The following is a 14,371-nucleotide window of genomic DNA, read 5'->3' as shown; positions in this document are numbered from 1 at the left end:
GACAGAGAACTATTCACACTCAGACCTACGAACAATTTCCCAACGTTCTCAATAAACCTCTATAATTAACTAAATTATATTCTTAAGAATTATGTCGTAACTAAAGATGTTTTTGTTCAGACTCGCTGACAGCGAATCAATATTTCAGCAAAAGCAAATATGTACTCGTTTCATAGCAAAATAATGTTTATTTATTAAAACAAACCTTGTTAATGTCACAGTCGACACGAACAGCAGAGATTCAAGATTTCACTCTTTATTTCAGAACGAAGAAGCTTCGAGAGGAAAACCTTTTCCAGATTTCGTGAGAACAAAGAAAGATCTTTTCACGTCGTGAACATCTGAACACACTTGTCTCGACATGCGCCAGGAGAGGAACTTCCTCGTGGGTCTCGGCAGGTCAGAGCTGGTGATGCAGGTGGATGAAGGACAGGACTTCCTCTTTGGACAGTTTCTCCGGATCCATGCGCGTCTGAGAGTCGTGAACTATGACCCCGTCCACCCAGGCCCAGAAGAGACGCTCGGCGTGGCAGAGACTGAGAAAACACACACCGGGGTTAACGACTGGGAGCGAGCGAGGGGTCGAGGCGGTGGGACTCACTGGAAAGGCAAGGCGGCGTTGAGCGGCATGTCGTAGGTGGACCCTTTGGTGGTCTTGTTGTAGAAGAACTTCCTTTTGGAGCTCTTGCTGTACGCCATCGTCCACGGCTCTGAGGGAGGACAGAATTGTGTTCCGAGTTATTCCTCGCCGTCTGTAGACTGGACCGTTAAAATGATGAGCAACAACATTATGACCACATCTTTTTTCCAGCTTGAATAAATCCACCCGTTTTGTGGATTGCGGGATTTGGCGCCCTCTTGTGGCTTCTTAAAACATAACTATAATCAAGTAATCTAATTACAACAGGTCAGCGATCTCATCTGCACAATAAGTAACCCTGAAGCGCACGCACGCACACACCCCCACACACACACACACACACACACACACCGTTGATCGTCTTGATGATGTAGAGACCCGTGGGCAGGAAGTGTCGGTCGTCTCTGCCGGTGTACGACAGACGAGGAACGCCGCCGGAACTCTTCGTCATCTTCATCTCCAGTCTGCTTGGACATCATTTCTTAATACGATGCTCTTGCTTTTTTTGTTTTTCCTGCTCAACACGTCACCGGTTTTCGTACCTGACAAATATCTTCTCCATTTCCTCCAGCCGGTAAACTTCCTTCACTCTGTGTGAGAGACGAGACATTGGAGCCATTTTTTTTTTTTTTCTAATCGTTCTAGGAAGACGAGGAAGAACTCGATACCTAATGGGGTTCATGTCGGGTCGGCTGGGTTTGGCCACGGCTCTCACGAACTTCTCCGCCTTCTGGATCCTGTACAGACGTGCAGGTCAGCGAGCGGGAGACGCAGCTTCAGCATCCGAGCGAGAAGTGTTGCTCACCTCAGCGTGAAGTGCTCATCCCTGACGTCGGTGCCGTTGATGACCAGAGCGTCCATCACGTGGACGGCGTTGATTCGACGCTGAGCTTTACCCTGGGAAACAAGGCCGCCATTTCAGCGCAGAGCTCAACCATCGTGCACGTGTCTCCGGAAGAACCGACGCTCCTCGGAACCTCACCTCGCCCTTCAGCTCCTGGACGATCTCCACGCTCAGGAGCGTGTCTCTCGGCAGCTCCAGCTTGAAGTTCTCCAGCTTCCTCCAGCGCAGAGGCATCTTTCCGTCCCAGGTGTAGATCTGAGACTTCTGCAACAGGAACCGGTGATGAAATGGGTCGGTTCCGCGGGGCTGTTCGGGGGGGACGTTCACTCACCCCCAGAGAGAGGAGGAAGATCTGCTCGCCTCCTCCCACGATGCAGCGGTGGTCCATGATGTGGCGCATCTTTTCCATGGTGGTGGAGTTGAGCGGCGTGAGCTTACGCTGCAACGACTCCACGTCCTTCTTCTGAAACACAGTGGTGTTTGTGATCGTCAGATGTTTGATGGCCACACGATGGAACCTTTGCTTTAGAACCTTTGTCTCTGAACCACTGTTTAACTGAACCCTCACCTCGTTGTTAAAGTGACAGCGCCACCTACTGAACCGTTTCAATGAATTAAAGATCAACAGATGTGTTGATTTATCAGTACGTGTCCGTTTTCCCACTAAAAACACTTGTCTTTCTGGAGATTAAATCTTGTTTACCATAACCAAACCCACTCTGCTGGGATTGCTCAAACACCGATGTTTGTCACCGCATGTCATCAATCCCAGAAGTCTCCATATCCAAGGGACCCGTTGTATAAACAAAGCGGGGTGTGATTACAGCGAGAGGGAGGAGTGAAGCCATTATTACGTTATAATGGACTCTCGTAACCTCTCGTTCGCCCAGATTTCAGAAGGATGAGAACTTTATAAATTAAACTTTATTTACCGATTCATAAAACCTTAATAACCGTTTCATAGAATCTAAATAACTGTTTCATAAAAAACCCCATGAACTGATTAATAAAACTTTAATAACTGAATCATAGAATCTCATTAACTGATTAATAAAACTTTAATAACTGTTTCATAAAACCTCATTAACTGATTCATAGAATTGCATTAACTGATTAATAAAAACCTCATGAACCGACTCAAAAAACCTCATTAACTGATTCATAAAACTTTAATAACTGATTCATAGAATCTCATTAACTGATTCATAGAATCTCATTAACTGATTCATAAAACTTTAATAACTGATTCATAGAATCTCATTAACTGATTCATAGAATCTCATTAACTGATTCATAAAACTTTAATAACTGATTCATAGAATCTCATTAACTGATTCATAAAACTTTAATAACCATTTCATAAAACCTCATTAATTGATTCATAGAATTGGATTAACTGATTAATAAAAACCTGATGAACCGACTCAAAAAACCTCATTAACTGATTCATAAAACTTTAATAACTGATTCATAGAATCTCAATAACTGATTCATAAAACTTGATTAAATGTTTCATGAAGCCTCATCAACTCTTCCCTTCATGTCAATAATCAAGTCTCTGGATTCATGGACCGACCTGAGTGAGTTCGCAGAACTTTGTTTTTGGGTCAGAGGAGGCCGGAGTGACTCTGGCTTTATCCGGCACCTGAGAACAGAACAATACGTTAATAATAACAATGGTTGAGCACGTTCTCTCGTAGAAACATCACGTACCCCCCAGAGCTTCAGGCACTCCTTCCGTATGTCCGCCTGTCTCGCCTCGGAAAGAGTTCTGGACACAAACACAGATTCTTCAGCAGGAATCTTGTGGAACATCTCCAGGAGTCTAAGAGACTTTGACATCTCTGGAAACCCATTGATGTCCAGCCTGGTTTTGTGACGCCTCACTAACACCAACTCCATGTTCTCATTCATGGACTTTGACAAAATAAAGAAACATCTGCTGTGTGAAGAGAGTTTTATCTTCAATCATTATTATTATTATTATGAGTCTCAGCTCATCTGGCCAAAGATACAGAACGTTCTGGGTCTTCATTTTATCAGACGTCTGGGACCAGATCTGATGATCTTTGTGAGAAAACTACACAGATGTGTAGAAGAAGATGCCTTCTCAACTGCCTCCCAGACGTATTATATTCCAAAATCAAAGTGAGACTAATTCAGTTGAGCGAGATATGAAGGCAAGATCTCAAGAGTCATCCACTCGCTCGAAAACATGTTCTTCTTCATAATAATCGAAGCAAACAAGCAAGTGTGGAGAACACCTGGTCCATTTATTTTGTATTTTTAATACTATATTTGTCTGACCATTGCCTTTTTTTTAAATGGTTTATTATTTTTAATTATTTATTTATATACATTTAAATGGTATATTATTTTTGATTATTTATTCATATACATTTAAATGGTTTATTATTTTTGATTATTTATTCATATACATTTAAATGGTTTATTATTTTTAATTATTTATTTATATACATTTAAATGGTTTATTATGTTTAGTTATTTATTTATATACATTTAAATGGTTTATTATTGTTGAATTATTAATGTATATACATTTAAATAATTTATTATTGTTTAATTATTAATTTATATACATTTAAATGGTTTATTATTGTTTAATTATTAATTTATATACATTTAAATGGTTTATTATTGTTGAATTATTAATTTATATACATTTAAATGGTTTATTATTTTTATTTATATACATTTAAATGGTTTATTATTGTTGAATTATTAATGTATATACATTTAAATGGTTTATTATTGTTGAATTATTAATGTATATACATTTAAATAGTTTATTATTGTTTAATTATTAATTTATATACATTTAAATGGTTTATTATTTTTATTTATATACATTTAAATGGTTTATTCTTTTTAATTATTGATTTATATACATTTAAATGGTTTATTATTTTTAATTATTGATTTATATACATTTAAATGGTTTATTATTTTTATTTATATATGTATATACATTTAAATAGTTTATTATTGTTTAATTATTGATTTATATACATTTAAATGGTATATTATTTTTGATTATTTATTCATATACATTTAAATGGTTTATTCTTTTTAATTATTTATTTATATACATTTAAATGGTTTATTATTGTTGAATTATTAATGTATATACATTTAAATGGTTTATTATTTTTATTTATATATGTATATACATTTAAATAGTTTATTATTGTTTAATTATTAATTTATATACATTTAAATGGTTTATTATTTTTATTTATATACCTTTAAATGGTTTATTATTTTTAATTATTGATTTATATACATTTTAAATGGTTGTTTTTTTTTAATTATTGATTTATATACATTTTCCCACGTTTCTTTTCAAAATAATTACATTTTTATCATTAAAAAATAATTTATCTTCAGGTAAAACACATTTTACCTTTGTTAGTATTTTGCCCTAATAGTTTCTTCAAAAACATCATTAACCATTAAACAAAGTTAAAAGCACAAACGTCTGGAGGTGCAGAACGTCGGGTTCTTTACTTACGGGTCGACGACAAACGCGTGGATCTTGGCCAGAGCTTTGATCTGCACGGCACACAGGCTGCAAGGAGGACCTCAGCAGATCAGTCACATGTGTTCGATCCCCCCACAGACGTGGTCTCTCACCTCTCGTTGGAGCCGACCATGGACTTGAAGAAGTCCGTGTCTTCCCTGACGATTTGCAGGGGAACCACGTCGGTGACATCCCTGTCCGAGTTCTTCAGCTGGTTCAGTTTCAGGTTGATCTTGAACATGTACTCTCGGACCGCGTCCGACCCGGGCTTCAACCCGCGACACACGATGTACCTGCGGAAGGCGAGAGCGTCACTGCGACGGCTGCTTCACGACAAACGTACCCCGGCGACTTCCGAAGCTTCGGGTGATCGGCTTCACCTCTCCGAGTTGGCGGGTCTGCTGGTGATGGGCTTGAACAAAGAGATCCTTTCGAAGCACAGGTAGAGCAGATACACCAGGCCGACACTGAAGGGCGTGAAGAGGTCAAACGTTTTGCAGACAAAGTGACCGCCTGCAGGAGAGCAGCAATGATCAGGATCTCTAGCGCCTCACGTCAGATCACATGACACACACCTGTCCGCAGGGTTGACAGAGCTGTGAGGAACTGACAGAGGAGCAGCTGTTTGCTCAAGATCTCCTGGATGTTCTCCTGACCCTCCACAGAGAAACCCTGAAAACAGTCGCCCCATTAATCTCAAGAGAACCCCTGTGAGACTCGGTTTGTGTTTCGTTGTGACATGATGTCTTTAATAACTTATTCATTCAATTCAATTTTATTTAAAGTGTCTGATCATAACAAAGTTGTCTCAAGACACTTAACAGTTGAAGGACTATAATGGAGAAAGGAAACAGATCCCAGCAACTAAAAAATGAGTTAGCGTTAACTTTTTTATTCATTTGTTTTACTGTTCATTTGTCATCATGCAAGTGATAGATTTGCTAAAAGATTTGTTGTAGTTTTCTTTGTGAGTCTGACCATAACTGTGTAGTCTTTTGTTGTCGATTTTATGACCGTTTTATTGTGTTCAGAGTAATTGTTGTTGGCAGTGACTTGTTTTTTTTAATGGAGAATTGAATGTGTCGATTAAACAAAGTCATTTGTTCTGATTCTCGTGCCGTTTATTGACTGATCACGTCTGTCGAGACGGTGACAGGATCGTTGGCGTTCATAGTTGTCTTTCAGCCACGCAAAGAAAACTGATTTCACATAATGTTTCAGGAAATTTTGATTATATAAGTTATAAGTTAACAAGAAAAATAATAAGACAAGAAACAACTGAACACTGGTTTCATTCTGGATTACCATCTGAACCCACACATCTTTTGAAGGATCTGTTGAAGTTGATGTTGTCACTCGCCAATAATGCGAACGTCTTTTTAACAATGATTTAAGAAAGCCTTGAACCAAACATTTATGTCAACAAATAGATCTTTGTCAATCAGATCTTTTTCCAAGCATCATAGCAAAATAACCCGATTTTAACTGTACAATGCAATATAAGCATTCAAATCACTAACAGACATTACCCAAAAAAATAAAATGTTGTAATTATAAAACGGAGACTGTTGAAATGTATCGATGTCTCGTAGGTTTAATACGTGGAATGGGACCTTTATGGTTGTGTGTTGTGTTCAATGACATTCATTCTTTTGGAATTAAATGTAGTTTGAGCCTGTGAACCTCGTCTTATGCATCGGCAGCAACAAACGTCTGTATGACGCGAACACGACTACAACATATTCCAGCTCTCACCCCGTCAGCCATGAGGAAGTGAAGACCTTTTCTCTCCGTGCTCTCGAGAACAAAGTTCCTAAATGCTGTCATATTTTCAGGTCGTGTGATGTCACCGTCACCTTCGACTCCTCCCTCACCTTGGAAAAATAAACACAAACCACAACATTGAACTTTCGGAATTGATTATTATAATGTTATTTATGGTCAATTATTGACCTCAAACTGATGCATGAATAAATGATTTGTGGAATTATTTAATCACCATAAATCCTTAGTTTTCTTTTTTTGTTTAAAATTTGTTTTGCCATGAACTGCAACAGAAAAGATGTCTCGTGTATTAAAGTACGTCCAAACTTAGTCATAAGTTTAAAAAAAAATGGAGACAAAACGACATAAAGAAGCAACGAAATCCTTTCCCTGATCATGTTGTAACTTTGAACCATCGAATGATGTATGTCTAGAGAGAGGTAATATTTTAAAGTTACTTCTCATCAAGAGATGACAAATAAAAACTAGTGATTTATGAAGGAGCTGAACCAGAAAAAAAACAAAAAAGAAGCTTCTCATCACCTACCATAGTACGGCTCGAACAGCTCACTCGGTGCTGCGAAGAAATCTTCCAGTTTGAAGTCGCACGGCCCTCTTAAAGTCATGCCAAAGCCCTTGGCGTGCCAGCTTCGCCTCCACAGGATGTACTCGGAGAATCCTCCGGGTCCCGCGCAGACGTCGCCGAAATACAGAAGCTGATTGCCCTGGTCGTTAGTAAGAGGTTTCTTCGATAGAAACACACATTTGGTTACAAACACACTTTGTTGAGAAAGACTTCAAAACACAAACTGCTCCCTCACCCCGTCTGAACTCTTTGGATTGGTGAACATCTTGTCACAGCAGGTGTCAATGTTGGCCATTTTCATGGCAGCTCTGCACATCAAAAACATTTACAGCTTTGCACAGAATTCTTTATTTTCAGAGTAACTGTTGTTTACATTGTAATCCTGGACACATCCTTTTATTGATTAAGATGTTCTATCTGTTGTTGTTATCATTACCAACCTGTTGAGGAAAATCCCTCCTCTGATGGTCTCATAGGGATTGGATCGAGTCCTTGCTCTCCTCATCTCCTCGCCCTCCAGGTTATCAAACACAGACTGCATATAGAGACAAGTCGTCGTGTTGAGGAACTCCAATCATTGGAAAAAAAAACAAGAACAAGAGTGTGGCTTACCTTGCACCTCAGAAGAGTGTGCAGGAGATCTTCTGTGCAAAACTGTGTTTCGTCCTCAATCTTAAGCTTCCTCTGTAACACAAATGAGATGAATTAATGGCACAAAACTAAACTTTATCCATGCGCAAGTTTATACTCACTGGTCCCAGTGTCATCCAGTCCCTGAGCTCGTTTGCATCTGGAGTTTCTGTAGTGCATTCTGGGAACCACTCGACTTTCTCTACAGCGCTCGGCTGCACACAGCAATGTAACACACCAGGAGAGTGATGCGTCGATGCAAAGCGCACAAGGAGAGGTTTTGAAAGTCTTTTACCTCAGGTTCGTCTCGCCAGTCCACATTCAGCGCTCCCTGAAAGCCTTGCAGTGTGAGGCCAAGACCGCGCCTTCCTCTTTGCGTGGACGCCTCAACGATTTCCTTGCGACCCTGACCAAATTTCCCCAAACCTTCGCCCACACGAAAACCCATCTTGGCCTGCGATTGAAGAGGAAACACATTTCTTTACGTTCTCCAATCTACAAGAGTGATTCAACTTTTGACAGACTTACCATGAGTTTCTGTGACACACTGTTGTAGATGCCAAAGTTGGATTGAGGTGCAGCCGAGTCGGTGTCCTGGGGTTGGTAAGATATAGAGGGCATGGAGAAACCAGGTCTGTGGTCCTCTGGGTCGCTGCTGAGGGAGTCATTCTGACTCGAGTCTGTTGTCAACATACATATGAAAAGAGACTAACTGAAAAAAAACCCAACTTTAAAAAGATCACGTTATTATTGTATAACGAACAATTGAATTTCTGTTTGTAACAATTGAATTACTGTTTGTATGCGTATGTGCGTCCCCTTTTCTTGGTCTTGATTCTTCATCCGAGCTGCTCTCAAGACATTGTTTCTTCTGCAGCGGCAACACGTTTGGTTCCGCTCTTCGTTTCATTATTGCTGCATAAAGTAAAAAAAAACACATGCGCAGCTCTAACAAGTGGACGAGACAACTTATTTGGGGGTTTAAAAAAGAAGGGAAATCACATTAACACTTCATACAACAACCCAAAAACAAACATTTAAAGTTGAAATTTAAGTGTTTGAAGTGTTTTTAATACATACACATTATTACTTCTGTCTCCCTACATCTAGAGTATAATTATTTAAATGATTCTATGAGAAACAATCTGGAAAATAACATTAAACCTTCTGTTACAGCAGAACTTGGTAGTTTTCTTTTGTTTAATAACGTCTTGCATTAGATTTCCAAGTTAGCTCGTGTAACTATTAGGTTTCTTACATTTAAACAACGACAAACTTGGAACAAGTTACTTCTGTCCTCGCATGTCAACATGATGTTTGTTTACTGAACTTATCTGAACACACTTCAGTTTTGGTTTCATTTTACCCTTTTTCACTTGAATGCGAAACTTACTGATACCGTTATTATTATGTACTTACTGACTTACTGACTTACTTATAGCAGGAACCACTGAATCATAGGTTTGTGTGAGAAATGAAACCATGAGAGCAACTATTTGTCGTGTAAAGTACGTGTCATTTATGAAGTATAAACAAGAACCGTTACCTCAGTTTTGTTGTCTTTAGCAGTGGTTTTATAAAAATGACGTGCAAGGAAACTCCATTTCCTTCGTCCAGGATTAAAAACAAAACACTTTCACTAAAAAGGTCGGTATTACTGGTTTGATCGGTTATTATTTCCCAACAATAATAAACTGCGTAGCTTTTGCGTTTACCATTGACAGCTAGACATCCACGGAGAGCATCACGTCACTCCGTCATGGTAAACTCAACCAAGAAAGTCGGAAATTCCGACAGAAAAAATAATCCAGTGGGAATATTTTTAATGTTTCATGATAGTTAGCACACTTTAGCACGCGTTCGCTTTTAGCGCTTTCTCGCTCCTCTTGATTTTTATTGGCAGACTGCAGTCGCGGCGAGGACAACACTGCCCCCTACCGTAGCGGAGTGTTAACGTTCCTCTGCAACACAAACTGAAAATATACAACAAATTATTGTATTATTAAAAATCATAGTCGTTTAATAAATGATAATCGGATGTTAATGGCCATATAAATAACGTGCAAAGTCATCAAAAGGAAATTCATTTAAAATCGTCTTGAAATGTATGTAGTAAATTGATTTTTAGAACTGAATATACTTTTATTTAATTCTTTGTGCTTCTTCATCTTCTTCATCTCCACCTGGACGAGACAAAGAATGCATCCTGCCAGCTGACCTCATCCTGGTGTCATTTAATTGAACTCAATTGTTTACCTCGGTCTCATGAACCACAACGTCACGATCATGACGTCACGATCATGACGTCCTTCATACTGATGTTAAGCTCTAAAACTAAATTAAGGTTGATTTAAATGTAGTTTAATTTTAAATAAAATATATAATGATAGTTTGTGGAACAGTATTAAATCATGTATGCTTACAGTAAAATAAATAGAGAATCAGATGAATTAATAAAAATAAGATAATAAAATAATAATTACATAAACATTGGAACAAACCTTTTTTAACTCTATGTTATTGTGGAGTCACCATGTTGAGTTTGTCGTGTGTTAGATTCTACTAATCCATTCTTGGCATGTCCGTCCACGAGCAAAGCTGTCTGGGAAAACAATTAGACAACCATTTTTCAATTGTTCAGTCATGCTTGTGAACATTTAAGTCTTTCTAGACCGTAAAATAATAATTATAATTTAAAAAAAAAAAGGCTTATAAATGACACAACCAATACTTCTTAATAGAGAATGAATTATGCTGCATTATCCATCCATGTTTTATCAGCCCTTGACACTTGTTTAGGTCAAACATAACCAGTAAAATACAAAACTTTATTTTCCAGACTGTAATATTATTTAAAAAAAACTCCTCAAGCTTTGCAGATTTATTCCATATAGAGGGTTTTTTTTCTTCTTCACACTAACCAGCATGTAATTGTGAAATGTATTTTATAATATACTTAAAATATTCTAGGCTAAGGGCTGAGATCAGGGTTATGATTAGATTAAGACAATTAATTAAAGAAATGGAATATAATTACAAATATTAAAAACACAACAACAACTTCCGCCTTAGTTTAAATAACTAGTTAAAGGCATTTTCTTATTGGTCCTTTAATATAAGTATTTGTTGTCCTTCAATACAAATGAAGGGGAAATTAAAAAAACGTATTTTATTGAACTGTTGTCATACTGTCATATGTTGACCGTACGTTTGTTAATGTTGTATTTGACACATTCATGAACACAATTTAAAATAATATAACATTAAATAACAACTCAAATTAAGTTCCATAAAAACATTTTGCTGATTTAAAAAAACTGAAAAAACTGCTCACTCCTGCACGATAGCAAAATAATCTTCTATAGTCAAATGCTAGAAGGAAGTGGGGGTCACGCCTGGATACTGTGACCCTGGAGGAGGAAGAAGAAGCAACAGTGGCCCAGATGATGTATTTGAGCTCCTGAATCTCCTAAAGTCTCTTTTAAGGCTAATACGACTTCATTGTCCCTCTGACCCTCGCTCACGTCATCCCAGCGTGACATTGTCTTCCCTAAATGGGTTTAAGACGTCCCACCCGAGTCAACGATGATCCGACTAATCCCGCACTGACACCGACCCACACCTGAGCGAGACACATGTGACCAGCTCGTCCTCATAAAAGCGCAGGAGACTCTCTGGGCTCTTCTGGGATGAGCTGGTGAGTCGACTGCTGCCTCCCGGGACACCTTCAGGACCACACACTCGTTGGACGACCAGGAAGTCCTAAGAGGCCGGTGTCCAGCTCCAAAGATGTTTTTCCGCATCCCTCGACTGACGCCCGGATATATCCGATACCTACAGGTGCGTGAGAATCTTCTGGGGTGATGGAGTTGATGTAGAAACAGGGACATCTGTCCTCAGACAAACAAGTTAAATCCCTCAACACTCGACTCTCTGTGGACGCAAGTAATGTTTGTTTGAGTGAGTCGAGAACAATAAGAGCAGCACTCTGGTGTGAGAATACTCTAATGCTTCTTGATAATGAGGTCCCTGGTTCCAATCCCACTTGGGGGTGCTCAGTGTGTCCACAAAATACAATTGGTAGCAACTTAATGTTGAAATGTACACACTTTTCTTCTTTATTCTGTAAATAAGTTGTCGAAAACAAACATATATCCTTCAATTTTTATCAACTTATCAAATTATATTGTTATATTGGCATCGTATTGAATACTTGTCAATGTCGGGAACTCTGATTTCTAAAAACAAATAAATGAAGATTAAACAGTTAAATGAATCTTAGCATACACTCAATTGTGTGCATGCATTGTGTGTTCGTGGTGTGAGGATTAGCGATTAGCAGCGGCTTGTTTTTGACTGGATGTCAGGCAGGGATGCGGAGACATGCCTGGGTCAGCATAATGCCCTCTAATTGGATCTCCAGGGCTCAAGGACAGAATTCATGCTCTCAGCGGGTATTTCAGAAACCTGCAGCTGCATTTAGAACCTCTGACCCGAGTGTGCGTGTGCAGCTGTGTGTGTGTGTGTCGCCACGTCCTGGTGTTGGACATAAGACCGTTAGGTCATGGACGAAAAAAATAACCCCTCGTTCGTCCATATTGATGGTTTATAACTTTATTATCAGGGAAGCTAGATGATTAACTGCACTCATATCTGACCTTAGGAGAGGCTCTGACCACTGACTCACAAATGGAGTTTCTAGTGCGACTCTTCCCGTACGGTAAAACCATCGCCGGGCTGAGGAAGGCCTGCGATCAGACCCAAATCTTTAAGGACCCGTCTATGACCCGAACAAAGAGGACTCCGACCACGATGGCGCCCCGGTGCGGTGCTGCCGGGGTCAAAGGTCTGGCTGACTCCTGCTCTTTCTTTCAGACTCAGGCGGCGCAGACTGTGCTGCAGAGCCGGGAGAGTCTGGTCATGCCTCGGATGGCCGTGCTGCTGGGCTTCATGGGCATCGGCGTGTCCGGCTACAGCTCCCGGCAGCTCACGCTGCACTGCAAGCCCTCGACTCACCTCTTGAGATGAAAACATCAACTTCTCTCTCCTGTTTCGTCCTCCACCATCTGGATCGCATCACGGTCGAGATCTTATTTTCCTTGCTGAGTAATATCAATCCATCGTACCACATCCCAATCCTCGGCGAAACATTTGTTTCATCTCCATCCTCGGAGTTGATGTGCTGCAGCTGTTCCACACAGAATCAAAAATGCCACTCAAGTCAGTCGATGGAAAGATTTGACTAAAATGAGTTTAACCACAAGTACACATTATATGTGATTCCTCCATTTGACTAATTCTAAAGCACAACTTCAACACCGTAAGCTAGTTTAAGAAACTATCAGTTATGCATTTAAAATCCTTCACTGAAACCCATTTGTTTAAAATGTAATACCATTGACAAATAAGAAGAGTAGATAAAATAAGTGAGTTTATCTTAGAATTAAATGACGAAAAAAGGCAATTTTATCGTCCACAGAAAACAACTCTTATTATGTTGTTATTCTAAAAAAAGAAAAGAACGAAATATAACATTTGTTTTGTCATTTTGTCCTTATTATCACGTTATTATCTGTATTTTTTTTTTGTTGTTGAATTTTCCTGGATTCTTTTGAGTGTGTAACTTTGCGAATGTGATTTGCTCTTTTGCACGTGTTTTGTAAATCGCCTGCACACGAAGATGTTCAGACCACTTTGATGCTGAGGAGAGATTAGTAGGAACTGGGCTCAGGGTGCTGCCAGTCGTTTGTTGTCGGCTGGACTGGGTGACATCCAGCTGGACGAGGCGCAGCGTTTGTTGCCGGGGCAGCCAGGTCGACCATCCTGGACTCACCCGGATCAACTCGCAAATCCCCCCCGGATCTCACCCAGGTGCACAGCCTCCGTCCCCGCAGGTGGATCTTAGATGAATGACCTCAGAGGTCTCTGAACTTTTCTACTCGACGTTTGATGAATGTAAGCGTGACGCACGGACCTCCTGGGATCGACAAGGAGAGATTAGATGTAAACAGGTCAGGGAGCAGCGTTCCCGGCTTGATCTGATTAGCATACATGCTCTTTTGGACTTGGATTAGGCTAACATACACGAGGGGTCGCTGACCTTGAAATGGAGACGTGACAGAGCAGCTTTTTGGCCAGTGACATAGGATTTTTTTTTTTTGTGGTGGCAGTAAAGAATGTATTTCTGTCATTATGGGATGTGTTTTTCTTTTCTTTTGAAATGTTTTGAAGTGTTTGAAGACATGTTGCTGTTAGAGATTAAACGACTGTTCTTGTCATGGAGACGCACTTCCTCTACATGTGAACTGCACCTTGTATGTTTTTATTATTTGGTGAAACTATTAAAATAATTGATGATAATTCTAT

At 39.4% G+C, this 14,371-nt stretch overlaps 2 protein-coding genes across 4 annotated transcripts; one reads left to right on the top strand and one right to left on the bottom strand.

Annotated features, from left to right (window-relative positions):
* Positions 1-168: 168 nt before the first annotated feature.
* On the bottom strand, positions 169-9,894 carry cmtr1 (cap methyltransferase 1). Of its 2 annotated transcripts, XM_087805440.1 has the most exons (24): positions 9,552-9,894; positions 8,801-8,920; positions 8,534-8,685; positions 8,301-8,459; positions 8,128-8,220; positions 7,988-8,059; positions 7,816-7,910; positions 7,611-7,683; positions 7,337-7,535; positions 6,781-6,899; positions 5,601-5,697; positions 5,406-5,538; positions 5,139-5,318; positions 5,017-5,073; positions 3,198-3,255; positions 3,061-3,129; positions 1,816-1,947; positions 1,623-1,748; positions 1,446-1,537; positions 1,309-1,377; positions 1,183-1,230; positions 992-1,104; positions 602-710; positions 169-536 (listed from the first exon to the last, which is right to left on the bottom strand). In XM_087805440.1, exons 2-24 carry the CDS (start codon positions 8,913-8,915, stop codon positions 401-403), a joined length of 2,496 nt encoding a protein of 831 aa, XP_087661566.1. In that variant the 5' UTR covers positions 8,916-8,920; positions 9,552-9,894; the 3' UTR covers positions 169-400. The 2 variants fall into 2 exon arrangements, with proteins under 2 accessions (XP_087661566.1, XP_087661567.1); XM_087805441.1 differs by lacking the exon at positions 9,552-9,894 and having other exon boundaries at positions 8,534-8,717; positions 8,801-8,913.
* A 1,887-nt stretch (positions 9,895-11,781) lies between these two features.
* On the top strand, positions 11,782-13,033 carry LOC148067198 (uncharacterized). 2 transcript variants are annotated; one of them, XM_087806291.1, is made up of 2 exons: positions 11,782-11,845; positions 12,881-13,033. In XM_087806291.1, exons 1-2 carry the CDS (start codon positions 11,795-11,797, stop codon positions 13,031-13,033), a joined length of 204 nt encoding a protein of 67 aa, XP_087662417.1. In that variant the 5' UTR covers positions 11,782-11,794. The 2 variants fall into 2 exon arrangements, with proteins under 2 accessions (XP_087662417.1, XP_087662416.1); XM_087806290.1 differs by lacking the exon at positions 11,782-11,845 and having other exon boundaries at positions 12,695-13,033.
* Positions 13,034-14,371: the final 1,338 nt, after the last annotated feature.

The sequence above is a fragment of the Callionymus lyra genome, chromosome 13 (genome assembly GCF_982586985.1).
Source record: "Callionymus lyra chromosome 13, fCalLyr1.hap1.1, whole genome shotgun sequence".
NCBI lineage: Eukaryota > Metazoa > Chordata > Actinopteri > Syngnathiformes > Callionymidae > Callionymus > Callionymus lyra.
The sequence above is the reverse complement of the archived record's forward strand: the minus strand, read 5'-3'. Positions and strand labels throughout refer to the sequence as shown.

Coding starts and splice junctions, on each gene's coding strand:
- cmtr1 (XM_087805440.1), bottom strand. CDS start 8,915: ATGAAACGAAGAGCGGAACCAAACGTGTTGCCGCTGCAGAAGAAACAA. Junction 8,686..8,800: donor CGCACATACGCATACAAACA/GTAATTCAATTG, acceptor TGTTGACAACAG/ACTCGAGTCAGAATGACTCC. Junction 1,105..1,182: donor ATGGAGAAGATATTTGTCAG/GTACGAAAACCG, acceptor ATGTCCAAGCAG/ACTGGAGATGAAGATGACGA.
- LOC148067198 (XM_087806290.1), top strand. CDS start 12,695: ATGGAGTTTCTAGTGCGACTCTTCCCGTACGGTAAAACCATCGCCGGG.